The sequence below is a fragment of the Vespa velutina genome, chromosome 4, assembly GCF_912470025.1.
Source record: "Vespa velutina chromosome 4, iVesVel2.1, whole genome shotgun sequence".
Classification (NCBI taxonomy): Eukaryota; Metazoa; Arthropoda; class Insecta; order Hymenoptera; family Vespidae; genus Vespa; species Vespa velutina.
The window spans coordinates 2162424-2184923 of NC_062191.1; the positions used below are offsets into that span (position 1 = coordinate 2162424).

The 22500-nt window shown below is 37.6% G+C and overlaps 1 protein-coding gene and 1 long non-coding RNA gene across 7 annotated transcripts in view; one reads left to right on the forward strand and one right to left on the reverse strand.

Moving 5' to 3' along the window:
• The window catches only part of LOC124948409, a 20618-nt gene extending 815 nt beyond the window's left edge, over window positions 1–19803 (reverse strand). The window contains exons 1-4 of one of the 6 annotated variants that reach the window (XM_047491982.1): window positions 18520–19803; window positions 10800–10982; window positions 7355–7569; window positions 1–2513 (exon numbers count right to left, since the gene is read on the reverse strand). The exon at window positions 1–2513 is cut by the window's left edge and continues 815 nt beyond it. In XM_047491982.1, coding sequence (XP_047347938.1) covers window positions 147–2513; window positions 7355–7569; window positions 10800–10896 — 2679 coding nt within the window. In that variant the 5' untranslated portion in view covers window positions 10897–10982; window positions 18520–19803 and the 3' untranslated portion in view covers window positions 1–146. Of the gene's footprint in view, window positions 2514–7354; window positions 7570–9121; window positions 10539–10799; window positions 10983–11569; window positions 13418–14183; window positions 15308–18519 lie in introns of those variants that run through there. The other 5 variants (XM_047491981.1, XM_047491979.1, XM_047491980.1 and 2 more) reach the window with 5 other exon arrangements.
• LOC124948411 lies at window positions 5393–7780 on the forward strand. Its single transcript, XR_007100717.1, has 3 exons — window positions 5393–5593; window positions 7063–7134; window positions 7327–7780. It is a non-coding gene; the product is annotated as an uncharacterized LOC124948411 (long non-coding RNA).
• Window positions 19804–22500: the final 2697 nt, after the last annotated feature.

Here is a 22500-nt window from a genome sequence, read left to right on the forward strand (position 1 = left end):
CGTTCGTATTCACGTTCACGTTCACGTTCACGTTCACGTTCGCGTTCACGTTCGTGTTCATGTTTGTGTTCGCGTTCGCGTTCGCGTCCGTAATTCACAGGAGGATCGTAACGACGATATGCTGGAGTAGATATTAGCTCCGAACGCTAGTACGGTACGTGAATGTCTCTGGAACGAGAGCGACGCTTACAAATGCGACACACCACGATGAGGCAAGTAATTGCAAGTAATATAGCCAAGCCAGCACCGAGTCCAGCACCAGCCCAACCAGCAGGACCAACGACACTTCCACCGTTCGATCCAAGAGGTCCAGCACAGCTTTCGAGGGACTCGTCGTCAGGTTCAGGATGACTGTTGTTGTTGTAGGGAACGACGATCGTCGCGCTGGTACTAGGACAATTTACAACACCGTTACATACCAATCTGATGGGTATGCAACCAGCGTCACCGGGACAACGGAAGCCGCACTCCTCGTCGAGTTTTTGGGTATGTAGTCCGCCCGAACTGTCCCTCGGTAAATGATAGAGTTCGGTCCAGGCGATTTTAAAGGCAGCTCTGGCTGGTGCCATAGTTCCGGTAAATTGTATTACTACGTTGGAATATTCCGTGTCGTCACGATCGGTTGGTAGAATTTGACTAGCCGATAGTATAGGCATTTCTCTGACAGAGCTGACATTCTCTCCGCAAATACCAAGATATGGATCGATCGAACCAGGAAGAAAGATTTCTAGCTTACCGTCCTCGCAGGAACGAGAAGCAAATTTTATTTTATCAAAGTGTAGCCACAAGTCTCGTCCGTGATTGACTCTTAACTCCCAAATACATTTGATCGATCTCGGTGGAGCAACGTAGCCTAGTGCCTCGTAATGAGGAAATTCGATTTCGCCGTCCGTGATAGCAGGCAATATTGCAGGGCCGCAGAGTGGACTGTGAGCGAATTCGTAATTGGCCTCGAATATCGGTGAAGGTTGTTTGAAGTAATTCGCGGCTGCCCGAACACCGTCTATTAGAAACTTCAGATCAAGCCTCTCGCCACGAGACACTACTCTGATCGGTGTTATCGGTATACTGTCTTCCTCGTCACGACGACATATACAAGTACCCTTAACACCATCCGGTCCAGGTTCTCGTATAACCAATCTATCGACTCGACTGTCCCAGCAATGGCCACAGTGACCGGTTGAACGTTCTTTGAAAGACACCGATTCAATGGTTAATATTACTCTAGCGAAAAGCCTCTTGTCCGTAAGGAACGTATAGGTACAGGAGAGATCCATCGGTGGGTTCCCAGGTCGTTTATAAATCAACGTGTTCAGGGGTGATCTCAAATGTCCAACACGTGCTCTCCACGAAGTAAACTTTTCGTCGCATTCTGTGCCAGGTACAGGCTCCCCAAATCTCGTGGCATTGAAGAAATCGTAATGTGCCCAATAGTAAAGGGAACTCCCTGAGTAACTGCCGGTTTTACTCTCGAATCTAACAAATAGAGCGTTCGAAGTGGAGACAAAATCGTGCTTTTCCATTGGTTTGCTGAAGGTATCGCAAAAGGTCTTGATTATTCTAGCATCGTCCGGCCAATCCGCATCGTAGAGGGTAAGGCTCTCACCGCAGTCACCGTCGTAAGGCTTGATGGGCGACTCGATTCGATTGACACGGAAACTGGGGAAATAAAGCCTGGCTATTTCACCAGGGCGACCCCTCAGCAAATAGGTACAGCTCGTATGGGGTGGGTACCAGTGCGCGACGGACAGGAAGATACCCTCGTTACCGCTTACGAGGGACTCGCTGTTGAGTAGCCAGTCGCAGCTACCGTTTTTTACGCCTGCCGTTTCGACGTGACCAGGCCAGTTGCCAACGTTAAAGTGAAAACCCGTGTTCAATAGTGGTCCGGCTGGTGAGGAAACAAATTCGACATAGAGATCTTCGCTAGTGCCGATTATACTGTAGGGGAATTTACCCATACCGCAGAATGTACCGATTACAGGACTATTTTCATCCTTCCCATCGAAGACACGTATATAATCGTACGGACAATGCTCCGAGCCGGAGCTTATCGGTCTCATCGGGCAGGTCATTATATTCTCACATCGTTGTCCGTCGATATTGAACTCTTCATTCTCTATATAGAGCTTTATGAATGGCAACCGTGTATTTAGCTTGTATTTACAGTGCAAAGCTCGCGGATAAATACCCGGAAAGGCTGGGCTCTGTACGTAGCACGTTTGCAATCTGCAGTCCTTAAAAACCCTTTCGCAGTAACTCCCAGGCACGATCTCGCCCCTTCTGTTTGGATAAAGTTCTGGATGCTGGCCGTACCTCAGGTAAACGTCGAGTTGCTGCTCGGCCCGCGAGTCGAAACTGAAGTAAGTTTGGTCCGTGAAGTTCTCCGCGTGGAAGATCACTCGTACGAAGCTCGTCTCGGAAATGAACGTTTGCGGTTGCTCGGATTCGCCACAATAGACACCGGGGTCCTTGCGATTGCTCACCTCGGTTTTCGTGTTGCCGTCTATGATCTGAAACAAACAGATGAAAAAGAAAAAACTGAAAGAGAGAGAGAGAGAGAGAGAGAGAGAGAGAAAGAGAAAAGAAAAAAGAATCTCTTTCCCCTCGAACTTCTCCTCATTCTCCTCTCGAGACGCCCTTGTTTTTTCTCAAATTGATTTTCCTCCCTACTACTACCACCCTTCCACTCGTCCGGAGTCCCGAGACCAAAGAAGGGGCAAGTGTTCTCGCCGGAATTAATCCGCGGGAGGGTGAGAGAAACGACGGAGCTTGCGTAAATTTTGCCTTCCGGCGTACTGTCATTGTGATTTGCGTTTCGACCATTCATGCCCCATAACAAAATTACAAGAATTTTCTTACGATATATTAGGAAATATTTGTAATTAATGTTTAACAGGCAAGCTTAATAATGTATTATTCGTATTATCACAATGTATCAAAAAATATACGACCAATCGTGAAAAGTTTCTCTGGGAAATAATTTATTTCGAAATGATTATTTTCAATGAGGTATGATTATCAAAGGGGAAAATCCCATTGACGAATTCATCGAAGTTATGCGATCGAAGGACGCGTCCGACGTTTCTCAATTTACGAAGGAAACGATGAGAGTTGTGGGAACGTTAACGAGACGATAACGGGAGCCGAAAGCGGAAGGGCGAAGCGTAGTGTTGTACGCTAATTAGGCTTTGCGGTGCGAGCCATCTCGCAAATTCAATACCAAGCTGTAGTTCTCATGTAAACGATCATTGCGATAAGCTAGCCAGGATAAAGCGAGACTCTGCTTGGCAGGATTAATAGACCCATTACAATCTATACGCGCGATCGAGTTCCGTCCATTTTGCTCCTGCGATTGCCAGTCTCTGTTTGCGAGCTCGACTTATCTTTTAACGCGATCTCTAAAGGGAGAAAGGGGCAGAAAGAGACAGGATGTGAAATGCTTTGATGGTTGCTCTTCCTTGATAAAGAGAGAGAGAGAGAGAGAGAGAGAGAGAGAGAGAAAGAGAGAGAGAGAGAGAAAGAAAGAGACGATGGATTTACTAAGTTTCTACTTGGTGAAGTAGAAATGGCTTCTCTGTGATAATAATGGACATTAAATGGATAAAATAAAAAAGTGGACAATGACCTATCCGTCGATCGAAGGAAGAGTTTATCTGTAAATAATTCAAGTAATTTTGAAGAAAGACAGAGATAGATATATATATATATATAGAGAGAGAGAGAGAGAGAGAGGGAGAGGGAGAGAGAGATTTATATATAGAGATTTATATATATATATATATATAGTAGGAGATATATAAATAGATATAATTACTATCTCTCATAAAGATCTATCCTAACTGTTTATTACAGATTATTAAGAAACTATCAAATATGCTTTTAATAGACCCTTTGAACGTTCGTCCGACTTTGAATATAACTCAAAGAGGAGAAGATTTCAATGTCTTACGAGCATACATCAATACCAAAACGTCGTTACGTTGCACGATAGTATCGTCCGTCTGTTCAACGAACGTTGCTTGCACGGTGTCATCGGTACTGTAATCAAAGTTCCACTTGCAGTATACAGTCTAATAGTGCAAAGACCTCTCTTACCTACCTAACTACCTACCTACCTACCTACCTACCTACCTACCTACCTACCTACCTACCTACCTACCTATCTATCTATTTATCTGTATGTATGAATGTATATAATACGATTTCATACGTGAATCTACTCTACGCGCGGAAACTACGGGCTGAGGATATCAAAGCAGAACGTATTTATCAGGCTCAAGAGAAGCTATCCATCAGCGTTATCGTTGTCGGAATTTATTTTGAGCTACGACGTAAAATACTGTCGCATAGGCAAATCTATAAGTGTCTATCTATCTCTATCTATCTCTATCTATCTATATATCTACCTATCTATCTATCTATCTATCTATCTATTTATCTCTCAGTCGATTTTAAACGTAACATAGTAAAAGATACTACATAACCAATCCCGTAAGCTTTAAATTCCTAACGTTCTTTCTGACTCATCCAATAATCTAATCGAATTTATTTGATTTACCTATACGATATTTACTGATACGTGTTTTCTACGAACATACATATATTATTCGATAAAAAAAAAAAAAAAAAAAGAAATAAAAAAAAAAATAAAAAAGAAAAAAAGCGATCGTATCCATAATCCTTTAGATAGATATTGCGAATTACTAAGTAGACCCAAATCGGGATATCATATGCTCGTATAACTTTATACCACCAAAACTTTATTCGCGAGTTTCTTTCTACTCTTAATAATACCGTTATCGTTGAGGATCGCATATCTGAACGGGCCTCCGGCGAAGAGACAATAAATTACCGACGTACTACGATAAGAGATGGTAGAAGAAAGAATTGGAATAATGGAAAAGAAAGAAAGAAAAAAAGAAAGAAAGAAATAAAGCAAAGAAAAGAATGAATGAAAGAAAAAAAAAAAAAAAGTTAGAAAAGAAATAAAGGAGAATAAGATAGAAGTAAAGAAAAAGAAAGGGAGAAACGAATTTTGATCGTTGATACATATACTAGATACTTACATTAGGAACTATGGTAGAGAATCGTAATAACGATTATATTCGTACGGGGGTTTGCGGAGAGAAACCTTCGAAGCATCCAGTATAATACTTTAAAAGTACCATAATTGCGGCAGAGTTCCTACCAATGCGAACGGAGGTGATAACACAGAGGGTTGAGTGAGTGAATGAGAGAAAGAGAGAGAAAGAGAGAAAGAGAGAGAAAGGGAGGAAGGGAGTGAGAGAAGAACGAGGAGAAGGAGGAGGAGGAGGAGGAGGAGAACGACGAGGAGAAAGAGGAGGAGGAGGAGGAGGAGGAGGAGGAGGAGGAGAAGGGAAGAGCTGCTCAGTGTTTGGAAGATCAATAGTCGTTTTGCAACGACGTTAGGAGTACTCGAGTGTGTATTACGTACGATATTTACCAACGAATACAGCAATTTTATTCAACGCCTTTATCAGAGTTGATTAACTCTCTTCTTGGTAAGCTCCGACCCAACCTTAATGTGTGTTCAACGCAGATGAGACGAACGTAATATTTTCTTAAGATGGTAATTTCTCGCATTTTCTCATTCCCTTTAAGAGAAGAAAATTCTCTTAATTTTATACGGTGCCATGACACCCTTATGTTAAATTTCAAAATACGAGAACTTTTCCTTCCTCGATTAACGAAGATTATACACGGTTCTATGTACCTTTCTGACTTTGAGTTCATTCATATTCGAGTTGGTTCTCGTCCGATTTCGAGGAAATGACGAGAGAGATAGAGAGATAGATAGAGAGAGAGAGAGAGAGAGCGAGAGAGAGAGAGAGAGAGAGAGAGATATTCGTGGATTTATAATGAAAGGAAGAGGGATCCTGATTGGCTATCGTATGTACATAGATATGTATGCTCATACATACATTGAAATTGGTGATACTCGACGGAAGCGTAAAATAATGAACGCATAGCTCGTTTGTTAGCACGAAACTAACAACGAGAATGCGTTCTTAACGAGGAATTAAACGTTATCAACTTGGTACACTTGACGAATTATATTACTGTTATAGATATACATAATACATACACACACATAGACATATATATATATATATATATATATATATGTATATATAACAAGTAATATCAGGTTATTATAAATAAAAGCGAATATATTATCTTCGTAATTTATCTTTCGTCCAAATGCACAATTCATTTTTCCTTCTATTCTGTTCTTTTATCTCTTTCGTTCTCCTTTTATTCCTCTTTTTTGTTCTTTTTCTTTTATTGTTAGAGAAAAAAAAAAAAACGATTTCCTTTTAACAAAAGGACTGGCGAATCTATGCAAAACGTATATCGAATATGAAGCCACGATTATTCTCAAGATTTTCATGGTTACAAAGGGAAAATCATTTGAAAAGTTTTATACGAGACCATGAGTAATAATAACCCCTGTAGATGCATATACGCGCTCGCGCGTGCACCCACACGCACGCACGCACACACATCTATATATATATATATATATATATATGTATTATATATTATATATGAGCAAAAGCGTGGAACAAACGAGCTTTTCATTTCTTTTGGTCCTTGATAATATAGCCGAATAACCACACAGCCAATTTCGTTCGTCTAATATTCCGACTGTTGCGCCGAGCCGGACCAACGCGCGCAATTTGTTCCGCTAATTAATTGCACGACTTTAGATGAAGGATAGCTTGCCCAGCCGTATTTCTCTCGTTAATGGACGTCGCACAATCAGCCGTCCAAGGCACTATGCATTTCGCTAGGAACAATGCGTTTTCATCCACTCTACCTTTACCCTATCCTCCTTTTCACCTTCTCTCCGTCGTACCTCCCCAACCCTCCAACCCTCGTCCACCCCCAACACAATTCCCCCTATCCGACCTTCTACGAATCATTAGCGGACTCTAAGCGCGCGAACCTGAAAGAAGCAATAAGAAATTTCCTTTCGTAACGATAAAAGAAAAAGTTTTCATCATCTGAAACGAAATCGTTTCTCTTATTTCGCAGGGTTGGAGGGGAGGCGTAGCAGATGGGTGCTGGGCGCGGGATCAAGATTTTTCCCATTACAAAAATCAATTTGTAAGTAAATTTATACTGTTATATAGATCGCCAAGATTATCACTACGATGTATCATGTAATTGTAAGAAAGTACGATCAATATGTGTTTTATCCATTACATATTCATATGTATCTGTTATATGACGTAAGAAATGAAAAAAAAAGTAAATAAATTTTTTTCTTTTCGTTTTCTCTTTTTTGAAATAATAAAGAGAAATAAAAAAGAAAAAAAAAACTCACCTGCAGGTAACCGCCCGAACAAGTCGTAGCATTCTCCAATACGCCAACTTTGAATTTCTTAAAACGTACACGAAGAATCCAATCTCTTGGTGTTCCACGAAAAGCACGGAAACGGTACCAACAATAAAGTGGTTTTCCCATGTTGGCAGCGGTCACTGCAGGACTGGAAACATCCTCGTAGATGTCAACGGTCTTGTTACAGTGACCACGGTCCGCTAAAATGAATAATAAATGATATCATTGTTAAAAATCATCAATTCTTTTTCTATTTTTATTTCTTTTTCTTTTCGTTCTAATTGAGACAAATTTTCATTCAAATTATAGATAATAGATGTCGAATATCGATCTATTTCATTCGATAATAATTCATAACATCAAAAAGTAATTAATTAAGATCATGCATACGTTTTATCTGTATATTATCTTGTATCCTTTATCATATATATATATGCGTATATAAGACATGTTAATAATGAATATCCTTTCATCCCCCGTCCACTTCCCTTCCAACCACGCCCCAAATAAATATTAAGAACACTTAATTAAATGTATATTCGAAAATCATATTATTTTGATCGACGACGATCTCGTTTATCTCCGTTCGACGAAGTTAAAGAACTTCGAGAGAAAAATAAGGGATGGGGAATAAGTAGGTAAGAGGGATAAAAAAAACAAAATGAGAAGAGAGAGAAAGAGAGAGAGAGAGAGGGAGAAAGAAAGAGGGAGAAAAGAAAGTAAGGGAGAGAAAGTCTGAAAGCGAAGAAGAAACGATAGTCGATCATCTTGTTGGGCGACACTCATAATCCCCATCCACTCTTAACCAACCCCTCGTCATGTATCTTTCAGGCGACCTCTCAGAGACTGGTCGTCATTACTCGAGTTCCCTTTATGTCATTGTCATTGTAGTTGTCATCGTCATCGTCGGTTGATGTCTGTACCACATATTACGAAAAATAAAGGAAGAGATAGAAAGATAGATAGATAGAAAGAAAAAGAGAGAAAGAGAGAAAGAGAGAGAGAGAGAGAGAGAGAGAGAGAGAGAGAGAGAGAGAAGGTATCTTGGAGTTGTATCAACGAGATCATTCAAGGAGAAGTGTCCTATTAAAATGAATATTATAAAAGAAAGAAAGAAAAAAAAAAGAAAGAAAAGAAATAAAAGAAATAAGAAGAAAAAAGAAAACAATGAAAGAAATACATAAGAACGTTAGATTTAAGGGAGAAGATCGAAAGAAGGGATGGATGTTGGGAGGTGGTGGGCGTTGGGTTAGATGTAACAAAGAAAGAATAAATTTGTAAAATAAATTTGTCGCCCGTCGAGGCTCACAAATGTCTCTATTTTTCAAGAGAAAGATAGAGAAACAGAGAGAAAAAAACAGAGAGAGAGAGGGGGGGGAGGGGGAAAGAGAGAAAGAAGAAAGGAAAGAGAGAAAGAGAGAAAGAAAGAGAGAGAGAGAGAGAGAGAGAGAGAGACCAAAAGACGCTTAATCGATTCGGCTTTTGCCGTGTTTGCCACGCCGCGAGTTATACCTATATATGGTATAGAGTGAGGGTGGTCGGAGGGTTGGAGTGTGAGGGATCGAAGGTAGGAGTAAATTGTTATTGATTTACCGTCTGTAGGGTCTCGCATCGTTTGCTACCAAATATAAGAATCGGCCCAATATATGTTGGTATACATACATATATAATACATATATACATATATATATATATATATACATATGTATGAATATATATATATATATACAATATATGTATTAGTATACCTACTATTTCATACTTTATCTTCTTCTTCTTTTTCTTTTCTTTTTTCTTTTCCATTTTTCTTTTTTTTTCTACTCTTCTTGTGATAACGAAGACTCGAAGAAAGAGAAAGCGAGGAAAACTGGGAAGGAAAATGCGCAATAAGATTCGACTTTGTGTATCGACTAAAGTCCTCTTCGTCTATAGTATTCTCAAAGACAATCGTCCTCCGTCGTGTTGTCCTCGCATTGAAAGGCCTCACTGGTTTTATCGAAGGAATTGTATCGATCTCTCTCTCTCTCTCTCTCTCTCTCTCTCTCTCTCTCTCTCTTTCTACGTGTCTATCTATCTTACCATTTCGTTTTTTTTTTTCTCTTCTCTATCTATCTCTCCTCTTTTCGTTTTGGTCCTCCTTCGATATAACTGAACGTTCGATTACTTTTCGCTTTTATATCAACTTTGTCGTTCGTCCTTCTATCGAATACAAATAGGAAGTTGGGAGATGAGAATGGGAACGCGCAGTGTCTCAGTAAGGAAGACCAAGGCAAGAAAGTCTAGTCCACTTATGATATATACCTAACTCTATATATCTACAGATTATATATATATATATATATATATATATATATATATATATATATATATATATATATATATACACCATTATAGGGTGTCCTACTTTAAAATGGACCATATCATTATTCACGATGATATCTCATTTGATCGAAATATCTGATTCTTTTTTCTTTATAATTATTTCTTTCTTTTCGAATTACCACACATAAATTCTCTTCGTGATTCTTGTTCTATCGGTTTTTTTCTTTCTTTTTTTCCTGTTTTTTCTTTTTTCTTTTAATATTTTTTTTTTTAAAATTGCCAAGATCAAATTTGAAAACGAAACGGACAATCGAATAATCGTTGATTACTTTTAATCATATTTAAAATACGATAATACGACGATCCAATGGATCGAGGATAAAGTCTTGAAATTTCATGAAACATGAATATATACAATGGATAAAATCGAGCAAGGCGCTCTCATGGAGAGATTTTGCAAACGTAAAGGAAAATGTCTCGTACATTCCTACTTCGATGGATCTTCCTTCTCCGTTTTCTTCTATTCGTCCGAATAACGTCGCTTTCACGGGTTTTACATTTTTGTTAGGGGCAAAAGCTTGACTCCCCTACGGGCGAGAGTGGAAAACGCTGGCGCAGCCACACGTCAGATTTCTCTCTCTCTCTCTCTCTCTCTCTCTCTTTCTCTTTCTTTCTCTCTCTCTCTCTCTCTCTCTCTCTCATTCTCTCAAATGCACACATACACATATTTTCGTGAAAGAACGACGAAACGCCTTGAGGGTAGAGAAAAAGTACCGCTGTTGGCGACGCACGCCGAGAATCGTAAAGCTCGGTGAATTTGAATGAAATAAATCCGAAGGGATGAAACTTTTGAATTATTTCATTCGTAAGAGTATAAGAATTAGAAAAAGAGAAACGATTAACAAGAGAAAGAGATAGATAGATAGATAGATAGATAAAGAGAGAGAGAGAGAGAGAGAGAGAAAGAGAAACGATTAACAAGAGAAAGAGAGAAAGATAAATAGATAGATAGATAGATATATAGATAGATAAATAGATAAATAGATAGATAGAGATAAAGAAAGAAGATGAAAATCATGCTTATTATTTAAGGAATCGAGGGACATACCTCTGCGAATGGCAGCGGGACTGGGGGTGGCAAGAACAAGAAAAACAAGAACGAACAACCCCCAGCCCCAATTCCTCGAAAGCATCGTTGCTGTCATCGTTCGATAGAGCGACCGCTGCCGGTGAGATTGTCAATCCACCTGCGGCTCTCCTTCTTCCTGCACCTTCATTTGCCTTTCTCCACCTGCGTACACAATGCAGTATGGTTACAACCCTTACTTTGTCACCCTCTTCTCTCTTTCTCTCTCTCTCTCTATCTTTCTCTTTCCCTTACTTCTCTCTTTCTCTCTCCCTCTTTATCTTATTTATATATATATATATATATATATATGCAAGTTTCTTTGGGATCTACGACAACACGGTTTTACGATCCCTTTCATCTCTTTTGTATACAGACAAAGTCATGTAACTCATTACAACCTGGTAGTATCTCGATAACTGCTCGAGAAATACATCAAAGAAGAAAGTTAGTTGGAGTTTCTACGATGTTGTTATATCTCTTTTATCATATAATAACGTTATATAATCTGTTTAAATGATTTACATATAAAATAAAAAATAAATAAATAAATGAGTAAAAATAAAAGAAAAAAAAAAAAAAAAAAAAAAAAAAAAAAAAAATAAAAACAAGAAACAATGAAAATCTCGCGATACCCGTGATCGAGGAAATACGCGTATACGAAATAAATTACTTTCACTTTCCAATAATAATAATAGTAACAACAATAATAATAATAATAATAATAATAATAATAATAATAATAATATTACTATTATTATAATCCTCATATAATATTCGTATTATATGAATATTATAGTATTCTATAGCCGGTAGACAAAAAGCTATTGTAATCACTCCCTGAAGCATGAAAACTCGAGGAAACTAGGAGCATCTAATATCCCCCTAGTCGCCTCCACCCTAAGCTCCCCCTTCACCGCCATCCCTCGCCTAGCCACTCCTTCCGTCTTTCTCATATACCCGAAGATTAATGGGACACAAAGTCGAATTTTCGGAGGACGGAACGATATTCGTGCGTCCTAGTTCGTTGGAAGTGCTGATTGCGGACGGAAGAGAGTCGCTAACGGAAACTCGTGCCGTCTAGTTAGGAGGAACGCTGAAAATAAAAGGAGGCCAGAGAGTCGTCCGGGGGTTCTGCACGAGTGGATGGATTACGTGGAAGCCTCGAGAGTCCCTCGTTTCCATACAAAGATTCCAATACCGATTTGATCTTCCTTCTCTCTCTCTCTCTCTCTCTCTCTCTCTTTCTACATTTCTACCTATTTTTCTACACCTATCTTCCTACCTTCTCCTATCACTATCTCTATTTCTCTTATCTTTTTTGCCCATATTTTTTCCCCTCTCCTTTCTTTCCTTTTTTTTTTTTCTTTTTCTTTCAAATTAATCAGGGATACACTGAAGACGTTACCATGAATCCGTCCTAGGAAACTATTTAAGCGGTTGAATGTACCATGATGAGTTACATACGAACGAGCACGCAAAACACCGGAAGTGTCTTGTTCGGTACCCTCGGACCCCTTCTTCGGTCGTTTACTCGAGAGATAGAGGCGATAATTCCCGATAAATCCTCGTGTTTATATGTCCCCTCTTTACAGATCGTACGAGACTATTACTAGTACTACTATTACTATTACTACTTCTACTACTACTACTACTACTACTACTACTACTACGTCCACTTTCTTCTTATTCACTTATTACGATCTCCCTACGATCTCCTGTCGTTCGTACGATCCTTTTATATATTTATATATCCTCTTTATGTTAGCAATGTTAAATGTCAATGTTTATGTTCGATTAAGTGTTAAAAAGAAAAAAAGAAAAAAAAGGAGAAAAGAAAAACGAAGGAAAAAAGAGAAAAGAAAAAAAAAAGAAGGAAGAAGAAAAAATCCTTTTTCCGACGGTGATAGAATCTTTTACAAAAATGCGAATAAAACGCGACGATCAGCTTCGAGCATCAAAGAGTCCACGATTTTTGAAATAGAAACTAGTCGATGTATATATATATATATATGTATGTATATCTATATGTATATATATATATATATATCTTTCCTATGAGATAGAAAGAGATAGAGGCTATTCCGTGGCATCTTTTATTCACGAGTTTCAACGTTGCTAGCGTCGCCGCGAGACAAATCGCGAGATACGCCTAACTTTCCACAAATTCTTTTTTCTCCTTTGTCTTTCTCTTTCCCTCTCTCCTCTTGTCCCTCCTCACCCTCTCTCTCTCTCTCTTTCTCTTTCTCTCTCTCTCTCTCTCTCTCTCTCTCTGTCTTTGTCTTTCTTCTTTCTCGAAGCTTTTTCAGTACTCTCTTCATCTTTCTCGCTAAGCTTCCCCGTCGAGCTTTATCGTCTACGTTCCGTTGCTCATCGTGCGAGAAAACTATCGACCGGAACACCGAAAGAGCTCCGCGTGCCTCGCGACTGAATGCCAGAGTTAGAAAGAGAGAGTATATATGAGAGAGAAAAAGAGCGACAGAGAGAGAGAGAGAGAGAGAGAGAGAGAAGATGAACGATGAAGAGGAAAATCGTTCGACGAAAAGAAAAAAAAAAAAAAAAAAAAAGAAAGAAAGAGAGACGTACAGGAAGAAAAGATTTTCGCATTGAAAGATAATGCAACGTGTATATAAAAATAATCTCTCTTTTTCATAGCAGTAGTAGTAGTAATAACAAAAGAAGAAGAAGAAGAAGAAGGAAGAAAAAACAAAATGAAAAAGAAAGCAAGCTCGCGAATATTTTTATCCCGTTACTCGGTTCAATTAAGTCGACTGAACGTAATAACAAAATGGACTTCGAGATTTGAATTAATCGGCACGGCGAATAAATCCGTAAGGCGAAATGATTCTAATAATTTAACGTGTACGTAATGAGGACGTGAGAAAGGCAGAAGAGAAAAGAGGCAAAAGAGAGGGAAAAAGAAGAAGGGAGTAAAAAGGAAAAAAGAAAGAGAAATAAAATGGAAAAAAAAAAAGAAAAAGAAATGGAAAAGTAAAAGGGAAAAATAATAATAATAATAATAATAATAATAATAATAATAACAAAGGAAAGAATAAAAGGAAAAAAGAAACAAAAGAACAAAAAGAAAGAAGTGGTAGTAGCAGAAGAAGAAGCAGAAAAAGAAAAAGAAAAAGAAGAAGAAGAAGAAAAAGGAAGGAAATCAAGTTCGTTAGCTCGCTCGAGCGCGCTCATTTGCGGCCATCCGTAGATTCTCGCGGTGAAAGCTCGCGATAGTCCGAGGCGATATCGACTCTCTTTCCTCCTCGTATGGCAGCGGCTATATATGCAGCTGCTATCCCGACGCAACGAAAGAGCTTTTCGCTCTTTCTCGATGCACCACCACCAGCACGACATCTTGCGAGTTACGTTAAGTTCGACGACCCTCCGGAGCCCTTCGTCGTCGGATAGAAGAAGAAAGATTTCTGTGATGACGATGACGATGACGAAGGCGACGACGACGGTGACGACAACGGCGGTAACGACGATAATGACGACGGCGATGTCGATATCAGGATGATGATGATGACGAGGACGACGACGACGACGACGATGACAATGACGAGGAGGACGACGTGGACGATCAACTTCAAACCCGTTCCTAATCCCTGATGATTGTTCACTTCTCTCGTTCTGCTTTCCAAATATCAATACGATGACGATGACAACTCGATTATAACAAAACAATATCAGAATTGTTTTACGTTAATAGGGTATAATTGAAAAATCGAAAGAATATGAAGGAAAAGAGAAAAGAAAAGAAGAGACAAAGAAGAAGGGAAGAAAAAATAGATCGGCCCTTCTAACAATCTTTCTTAGAGTCGGTGTAACACGAGTCCTATCTATCTCCTGTCGTAGGTTGATGGGGTGGGATAGGGTTAGGGTTAGGTAGGGGAGGGGGGTAGAGAGAGAGAGAGAGAGAGGAGGGAAGAACAACAAAAAAAAAAAAAAAAGAAATGAAACTAATGGATGGTGTTTCTTTCTTTTTTCTTTTTTTTTCCTCTCTTTTTTTTTCTTTTTTTTTCTTTTTTCTTTTTCTTTTTCTTTTTCTTTTTCTTTTTTTTTTTTTTTGAAACGTTTTAAGAAAACTCCGCTGACTTTTGCTTTTGGCAACAATTCTCGAAGCAAAAACACTTGGACGCACCGAACGAACTAAATTAACGAACGAACGAACGAACGAACAAACGAATGAACGAACGAACGAATGAACGAACGAATGAACGAACGAACGAACGAACGTACGAACGAACGAACGTACGAACGAACGAACGAACGAACGAACGTACGAACGAAACGATGCCGTAGCGATTTGAAAGCTAGGTCGCCGTCGACTGCTGTCCCAAAAGCTTGGAACGTGGCTGGCTTAGTGTTCGATGCATCAGACCGAAGCTTGCGCAAGCTCCCTGCGCCCTTTCCCTCTTCTTTCCCTCCTACCTTCACCTCTCGGTGGCCCTCTTTCTCACCCTCGTGCGCTCACTCTCTCTCTCTCTCTCTCTCTCTCTCTCTCTCTCTTTCTCCTCATCCTCTTACTCCTCCTACACCTCCTACACCCTCCTCCACATCCTCATCCTCCTCTTTCTCCTCCTTCGTATCGTCAGGATACGGGAAGTGGCGCGCGCTGCAGCCGTTCCATACGCGTGCGTCCTTTGTTTATTAAGCGAAATACAACGATATCCTCCTATTCCTCCTCATCCTCCTTTACTTCTATTCCCTGCGTGATTACTTCGGCATCTTCTTTTCTATTTCTCTCTCTCTCTCTCTCTCTCTCTCTCTCTTTCTCTTCTTTTTATTTCTTTTTGTTTTACTCTTTCTCTTGCTTTTTTACTCTTTTCAATTGTTATTCGGTATTTCGAAATGGACGAGACGATTGTCGAGATGACGATTTTGAACATTTCCATTGAAGAAAAATTTTATAACGATTTTATCGTTATTAGTTGGTTAAAAAAGAGAAAGTGAAAAAGGGAAAGAGAGAGAGAGAGAGAGAGAGAGAGAGAGAGATAGAGGGAGACAGAGAAACGTAGGAACAGAAAGATAGATAGAGAGAGAGAGAGAGAGTGAGAGAGAGAGAGAGAGAGGGAGAGAGATAGAGAGATGTGGAGGAGAAGAGAGGACGCGCGTTAATCCCGAACCGATCGATCCTCAATTAGTAAATTACTACGTGCTACTGCATACGGACTGTGTGTATTCGTTGAAAGAACACGAACGAAACCATTCCAAAACGTATCTCAAAAATATTTACGCAGCTTCGATGTTATTTTCTTTCACTCTCTCTCTCTCTCTCTCTTTCTTTCTCTCTCTCTCTCTCTCCCTCTCTCTCTCTTTCTTATTTTCTCTCAGATTTATTACTAATAAAATTCTCTCTATCGATCTATTCCCATCAATTAAGAGCCAAAGAAAATCAGTAGAGTCCAATTAATAATTTTCTTTTTTAAATCACTGATACTTTTACTTATGGCTCTTCCTTCTTTTTTCCTTTTCTCGTTTCTTCTTCTTCTTCTTCTTATTTTTCTTTTTTCTTTTCTTTTTTGTTTTTTTTTTCCTATTTTTTCCTTTTTTTACGTACCTACTGCAAAGTTCCCAAATCAAAATTAATCGAATTTGATTAGAAAATATACTCTCTCGCGATTTATGTATTAACGAGGGGAGAAAAGTTAAGAAAAAAAGGAAGAGGAGAAAAAAAGAAAAGAAAAAAAGCAAAAAAAAAAAAAAGAAAAAAAGGCCGGAGATATCGAACAAAAGCCAAATGATTTGCATATCGGTAAAACGCTTCGTGACTCTTTTTTTCTTTAATTTATGCAACTCCAATATTAGCGCAGTGAAATTTTTTCCTTAGGAAAGAGAAGAAAAAAGAAAGAAAAAGGAAAGAAGGAGAGGAGGAAACGAAAAAACGAAAAAAAGAAAAAAAAAAGAAAGAAAAAAGAAAAACAGAAAAACTTCCTCAAGATCTTTATCAATGAAGAAAACCAACGGACCGTTCAAAACGAAAACGATTTGCATTCCGTCTCCCTCCCTTTCCCCTTCCTTCACCGGTTGTTTATATACACGATGGTTTTGTAACGTACACGCGCATTTTACTGTCCGTCGACGTTTCCGAAGCATTTTATACAAAATATATCTCTTTCATGAATATGCATGCGAGACTCTATTTAGTTAGAACGCGTATTGAACGCGTCCGCATAAGTATCCGCTATGAATATCCATTAGAAGTGATTTTTGTCGAAGGTTCGACGTATATGTATCGTGCGTTGTTTTTGGCCGTATCCAAGAGCGAGATACACATATACATACATACATACATACATACATACATACATACTTACATACATACTTACATCCATACATACATACATACATATATACATACATACATACATACATACATACAAACATCCGTATCGTCGATACGGACTTTCAATATCCTTCTTTCTCATTCTCAACAATGGAGCCTTCTCTCCGATATACATACATACATACATATATACATATATACATATGTATGTATGTATGTACGTATACCTACGAAGTATGCTGAATGATGATGATGGTCGATTTTTTCTATTTTCCTATCGGTTCGTTTGCTTCGTTTATTTATTCCTTTTTTGCTCCCTTTTCTTTCCCCACCCTGTCTCTCTCTCTCTCTCTCTCTCTCTCTGTTCTTGTTTTTCTCTGTTCTTGTTTTTCCAAGAAGAGAACAACAAGACCATTGTAACTTTTCAAAGATATTGGCGCTTTCCTAAGAAACGTACCAGTAGGTTGTCCAGAAAGTAAAAGAAAGTATAGTCACATAGTGAGACTTTTTCTTCGTTAACGTCTTCGCCAGCCGACGACTAAAAAAAGGTCGATATCGATTCGATCCAACTTCAAAGATAACGCCTGTCCAGAAGCTGATTCTTACAAACGGATACAAACTATCTCTTTCCTTTACGGGACGACGCTCGTCGATGTACGATGTCATTACAAGATAGATAAGAAACGTCTCGGAGAATGATATCTATTCGAAGAAAGAATCTTACTTTTAGAATTTAGAAAACTCGAAGAAAAAGGAATAGATAGATAGATAAATAGATAGATAGATATATAGATAAATAGAGTATGTGCATACGCAAAAACAATACCTTCGGAATTGAAATTTCTATTTTGTCGTATGATCGAAAAGAACGTTCCATAGATCGATAGCAAAGACCGAGATGACGATCGAGAGATAAGTTCCAATATGTAACGAGTCGGAAAAACAGTAAGATGAAGGAGAAGAAAGAAAAGCAAGAGGAGGTAAAGGAGGAGGAAGAGGTAAAAGAGATGTAGAAGCTTGTGAAATAACGGAAGGAAGGAAGAGAGTAAGTTTCAATGAAAACCGACTGCGGCTTTTCAAACTTGTGGACCAATTAGACTCCAATTTGTTCTGGAAGGCGGCAGACGAGGTCTCGGCCGCAAAACGGACGTCTAATTAAAGCCGTACGCTTCAGTATTCCAGTAGACACCGAGTTTAGATGGTTTCTATGTATATAGAAAATATATACATATATATATATATATATATATATATATATATATAGTACGTATGCATATAATATCATTCCAAAACCAACGATGTTTCCGATGAAAGATATTTGCTATTTCCAAAGAGAGAAGGAAAGAGAAAGAGTGAGAGAGAGAGAGAGAGAGAGAGAGAGAGAGAGAGAGAGAGAAGATACCCCATAGATTATACTTCTTCGTTTTAGAGATTTAACTTCTTTTCCCTTTGATCGGAGTAAACAATTTTAACTCTCGAAAGTCTGTTTTCCTTCTCGCGTTTCCATTACACCAACTACGAAGACGTCTTTTTTTTTTTATTTGTTTATTTTTCCTTTCTTTTCTTTTTTTTTTTTCCTTTTTTTGTTTCTCTTTCCCTTCTATTCTCTCTGTTGGTAGAAATCAACTTTCATGATGCTTTCGGAAACTTTCAAAATTCATGGATAATACTTGGAACCGAATCGTTCTGACCTGAACGAATGGTTTCCCTTTTCTTTTCTTTTTCTATTATTAGATATTTTATGTATTTTTCGTCACCGAAGGATAAGCCAAAGGATATGGGTTTTTATAGGACAACATAGTATAAAAGCAATTAACCAAATGGACTTGACATATTTCTTTAGATCGTTACTGTCCTTAGTTAATCCCAAAAACCTTGACGTTACAGTTTAACGACCATTTATTGTACGTCCATTGGATTTATACGTATGTCATAAATAATATGGATCTTTGTACGAGGCAAAATAATATATTCTATATCGCTATTTCCTATCTTTTGTCCTATCCCCGAATCATATCTTTGGTCACAACTTTCCAAACAAAGGAGAGCCTTAACTGAAGCAAGATAATTATTATTAACAATGTCTAGTTTCTCCTTCTCCCCCCTTCCCCATCCCCACTATCGTCACACTAAAAACGAAGATTATTCAGACTTGACAATCGGTCAACCATCATCAGTGACAGTCGCTATTTTCGAGACCGACCGAACAGATCTTCTCGATGTAACTATCATTCTCGTCTCTGTGTTAAACATTGAAAGTGGTCTGTGTAATCTCGTCAGTACTGAAGTAATCGCAGGAAATGACATCTTTTATCTTAGATTTGCCAATAATGGATCAAAACGTTTATGTGAATTCAATCTCTCAACGGATTACTAAGATCTCTATTCTATTTGTTTTGTGATGTGAGAATGTGAAAAAAAGAGAAAGAGAGAGAGAGAGAGAGAGAGAGAGATAACGTATCGTAATGTAACCTTTGGAAATAGACAAGTTGGACCAACGACAAAAGGGTTAAAGACTCCATTCGCTCCGTCAGCACTAACTCCGTGTCCTCCCTCGATCGTCTCGGATAATCAGGATGCGAGCAATCGACCCACGCGTCCGAAGGGACGCGCAAACGAACCAAATTTCGTCTGTTCATTTTATTTTAATACCGACCAAGTAATAAAACCATGCTCAACGAGTTCCTGCTCCTCCTCCTCTTGCCATGTTCACTTAAGAGATACGTACGTATAACCATATTTAAATTTCTTCTTCAATCTCTCAATCTGCTCGAACAAATAATATATAATATATATATATATATATATATATATTGATTCATCGTTATTATATATCTACGTAACTTAAAATTTACATTAGATAATATCATTGGGAACGTCGTAGAAATGACAAAACAAAAAGAAAAGAAGAAAAAAAAAAATAAATAAGTAAAATAAACAGAAACAAAAATTAAACGAATTCATCCTTATAATGAGAAAATACAGAAATCGTGGTATACTTAGCACATATTGTAGCCGTTCATTAAGTAGATTAAATCCATTAATCCGTCGTCTTATAAGAGGTCGGTGCGATAGTAAGAGGCAACATATATATATATATATATATATATATATATATAAAGAGAGAGAGAGAGAGAGAGAGAGAGAGAGAGAGAGAGAGAGAGAGAGAGAAGTAAAGAGAGAAAGAGATAGAAAGAGATAGAGAGAGCTTTCGTAGGATAGCACGAAGCTGTTAGAAGGTATATAGTCAGAAAGAGAAGGATAGGTAGGTAGGTAGATAGATAGATAGACAGATACATAGATACATACATAGATGGATAGAGAGAGAGAGAGAGAGAAAGAGAGTAACTGGTCTGGGTCGGGATAAGAGAGTAGCACGAACGATCGGGATTACGGCGCATGGGTTGTTCGCCTTCCTAATATAGCTGTATTATATGCTATATTTTCTCTACGTCTACTATACGTTAACCGGATATAGTAGGAACTAATACGAATGGTAAAGTTTACCTTGGTGAACTCGCACGAGCGAATCGGAATCGTTGTTTTCCTTTTCCAGATAGTACTCAAACTCTGTGTGTGTGTTTTTCATCGTGAAATTTGGCACGGCCATACCTTTTTATTCTTTCATATTTACGTATACGTATGGCTGCTACTCCGTTTGTGTTTCTATCTATATATATATATATATATATACGATAGTCCATGAATCAGTTCATGAAAAATGTATTTTTATATGTAAACAGATTTAATTTACAAATGTTAAGTCGTAAGGACGACATCTAATATATATATACATATAAAAAAAAAAAAAGAAAAATAATAATAATAATAATAATAATAATAAAAAAGAATAACTGCGACATATTACTCCATTCACGTTGATCAATTATAGTTCATTTTCAATGGACGAAACAAAATCTATTATTAAATGTTATCTTTACGCATCGACAATTTTTATTCTTCTTTGAAATTAAACCTGTTTTACTGTGATAATAAATTTTTATCGAGTTACTTATTGGCCACCTTGTATATACGTAAACATGGACGTATAGGTACATACATATGTATATTCGAAGGAGAAAAATTCACGAGATGTCGATGTTCCATACCGTGAAATTTTTCTTCGAAATAGAAAAAGTCTCGGTCTGACGTTACCAACACATCATAATTATATATATATATATATATATATATACGTGTTTTTATTATATATATCTCCAAGAGATATATAATAAATTCTCATCCACCCCTATGGGAGAAGAGAAGCTTCTTGCCGGCCTAGCGACTTTCCTTTGGTGTTTAATTAACCCAAGTTACCTTGCTTTATATCCATCATCGAAATTCCGTTGATACGAGATGAGCCTTTAGCTTTACTCTTTCGCATTTACACTAACGTTGGGTCTTTATTTTCATTAGATTTAAAGGTGAATAATTAAAGGGATTAAACGAATGAAACTTTTCGGCTTAACTAACTCTTAAACAAAATACTTTTAATTGGAGGTAAACGGATTGAAGAAAAAAAAAAAAAAACAACAGAAAAAAAAAACAACAGAAAAAAAAAACAAAAAACAAAAATAAATAAATAAATAAAAAGAAAAAAGAAAACAAAAAAAAACAAAGAACAGGAAAAAAATTAAGAAACGAAAAATTCATATTAAAGCAAGTAATAAATATGTGCAAATAAATTTCCATTATTACGTTTCGTTGTTTCGTTTATAAAATAGACGAATTTTGTGATTACTTTTCATTTGATGTTAAACTAATTAAAAGTATTAATTGTATTAATCGCGAATCAGTGAATAAAGCATCGAAATGGTCCGACCATTTAACGTGCCAACTAATCGCAAGTAGAAAATCATTTGATTTTAGTCGAACATACGGATATGCTAAGACTTAAGGGAATACTCTTTAAGTACGTATAATATGTATATATGTCTTTTTAAAATTTCTTAAGTTTTCTTTTTTTCCTTTCCTTTTTCTTTTTATTCTTTCTCCGTTTTCTTCTCTCGATCTTTCTATTTCTTTTTTTGGTCGTATCGAATCAATTCAAATGAAATTATTTACAATAGGTTAAATCATCAATGATATTAATACTCTTACAATTCGGATCAATTCACGAATATCATCATATAGATCCTATCTTCGAAAATATTCGAAAGCTCTATAGAACATATGGATCGTTGATTAGATGATACCGTTGTCGTTGATGAACCTACTCCGTTGAATACATGAATACGCGATACTAACTTTCAAAGTGAAACGGATCCGTTTGCGTTATATTCCATTAGAGGGAGTAAACGAACGAGTAACGAGTTTTCCGAATTCCTTCAAATGAATCACTATTACTATAATGATAATAATATTACGATGGCCTGTATAAAAAAAAAATATATATAT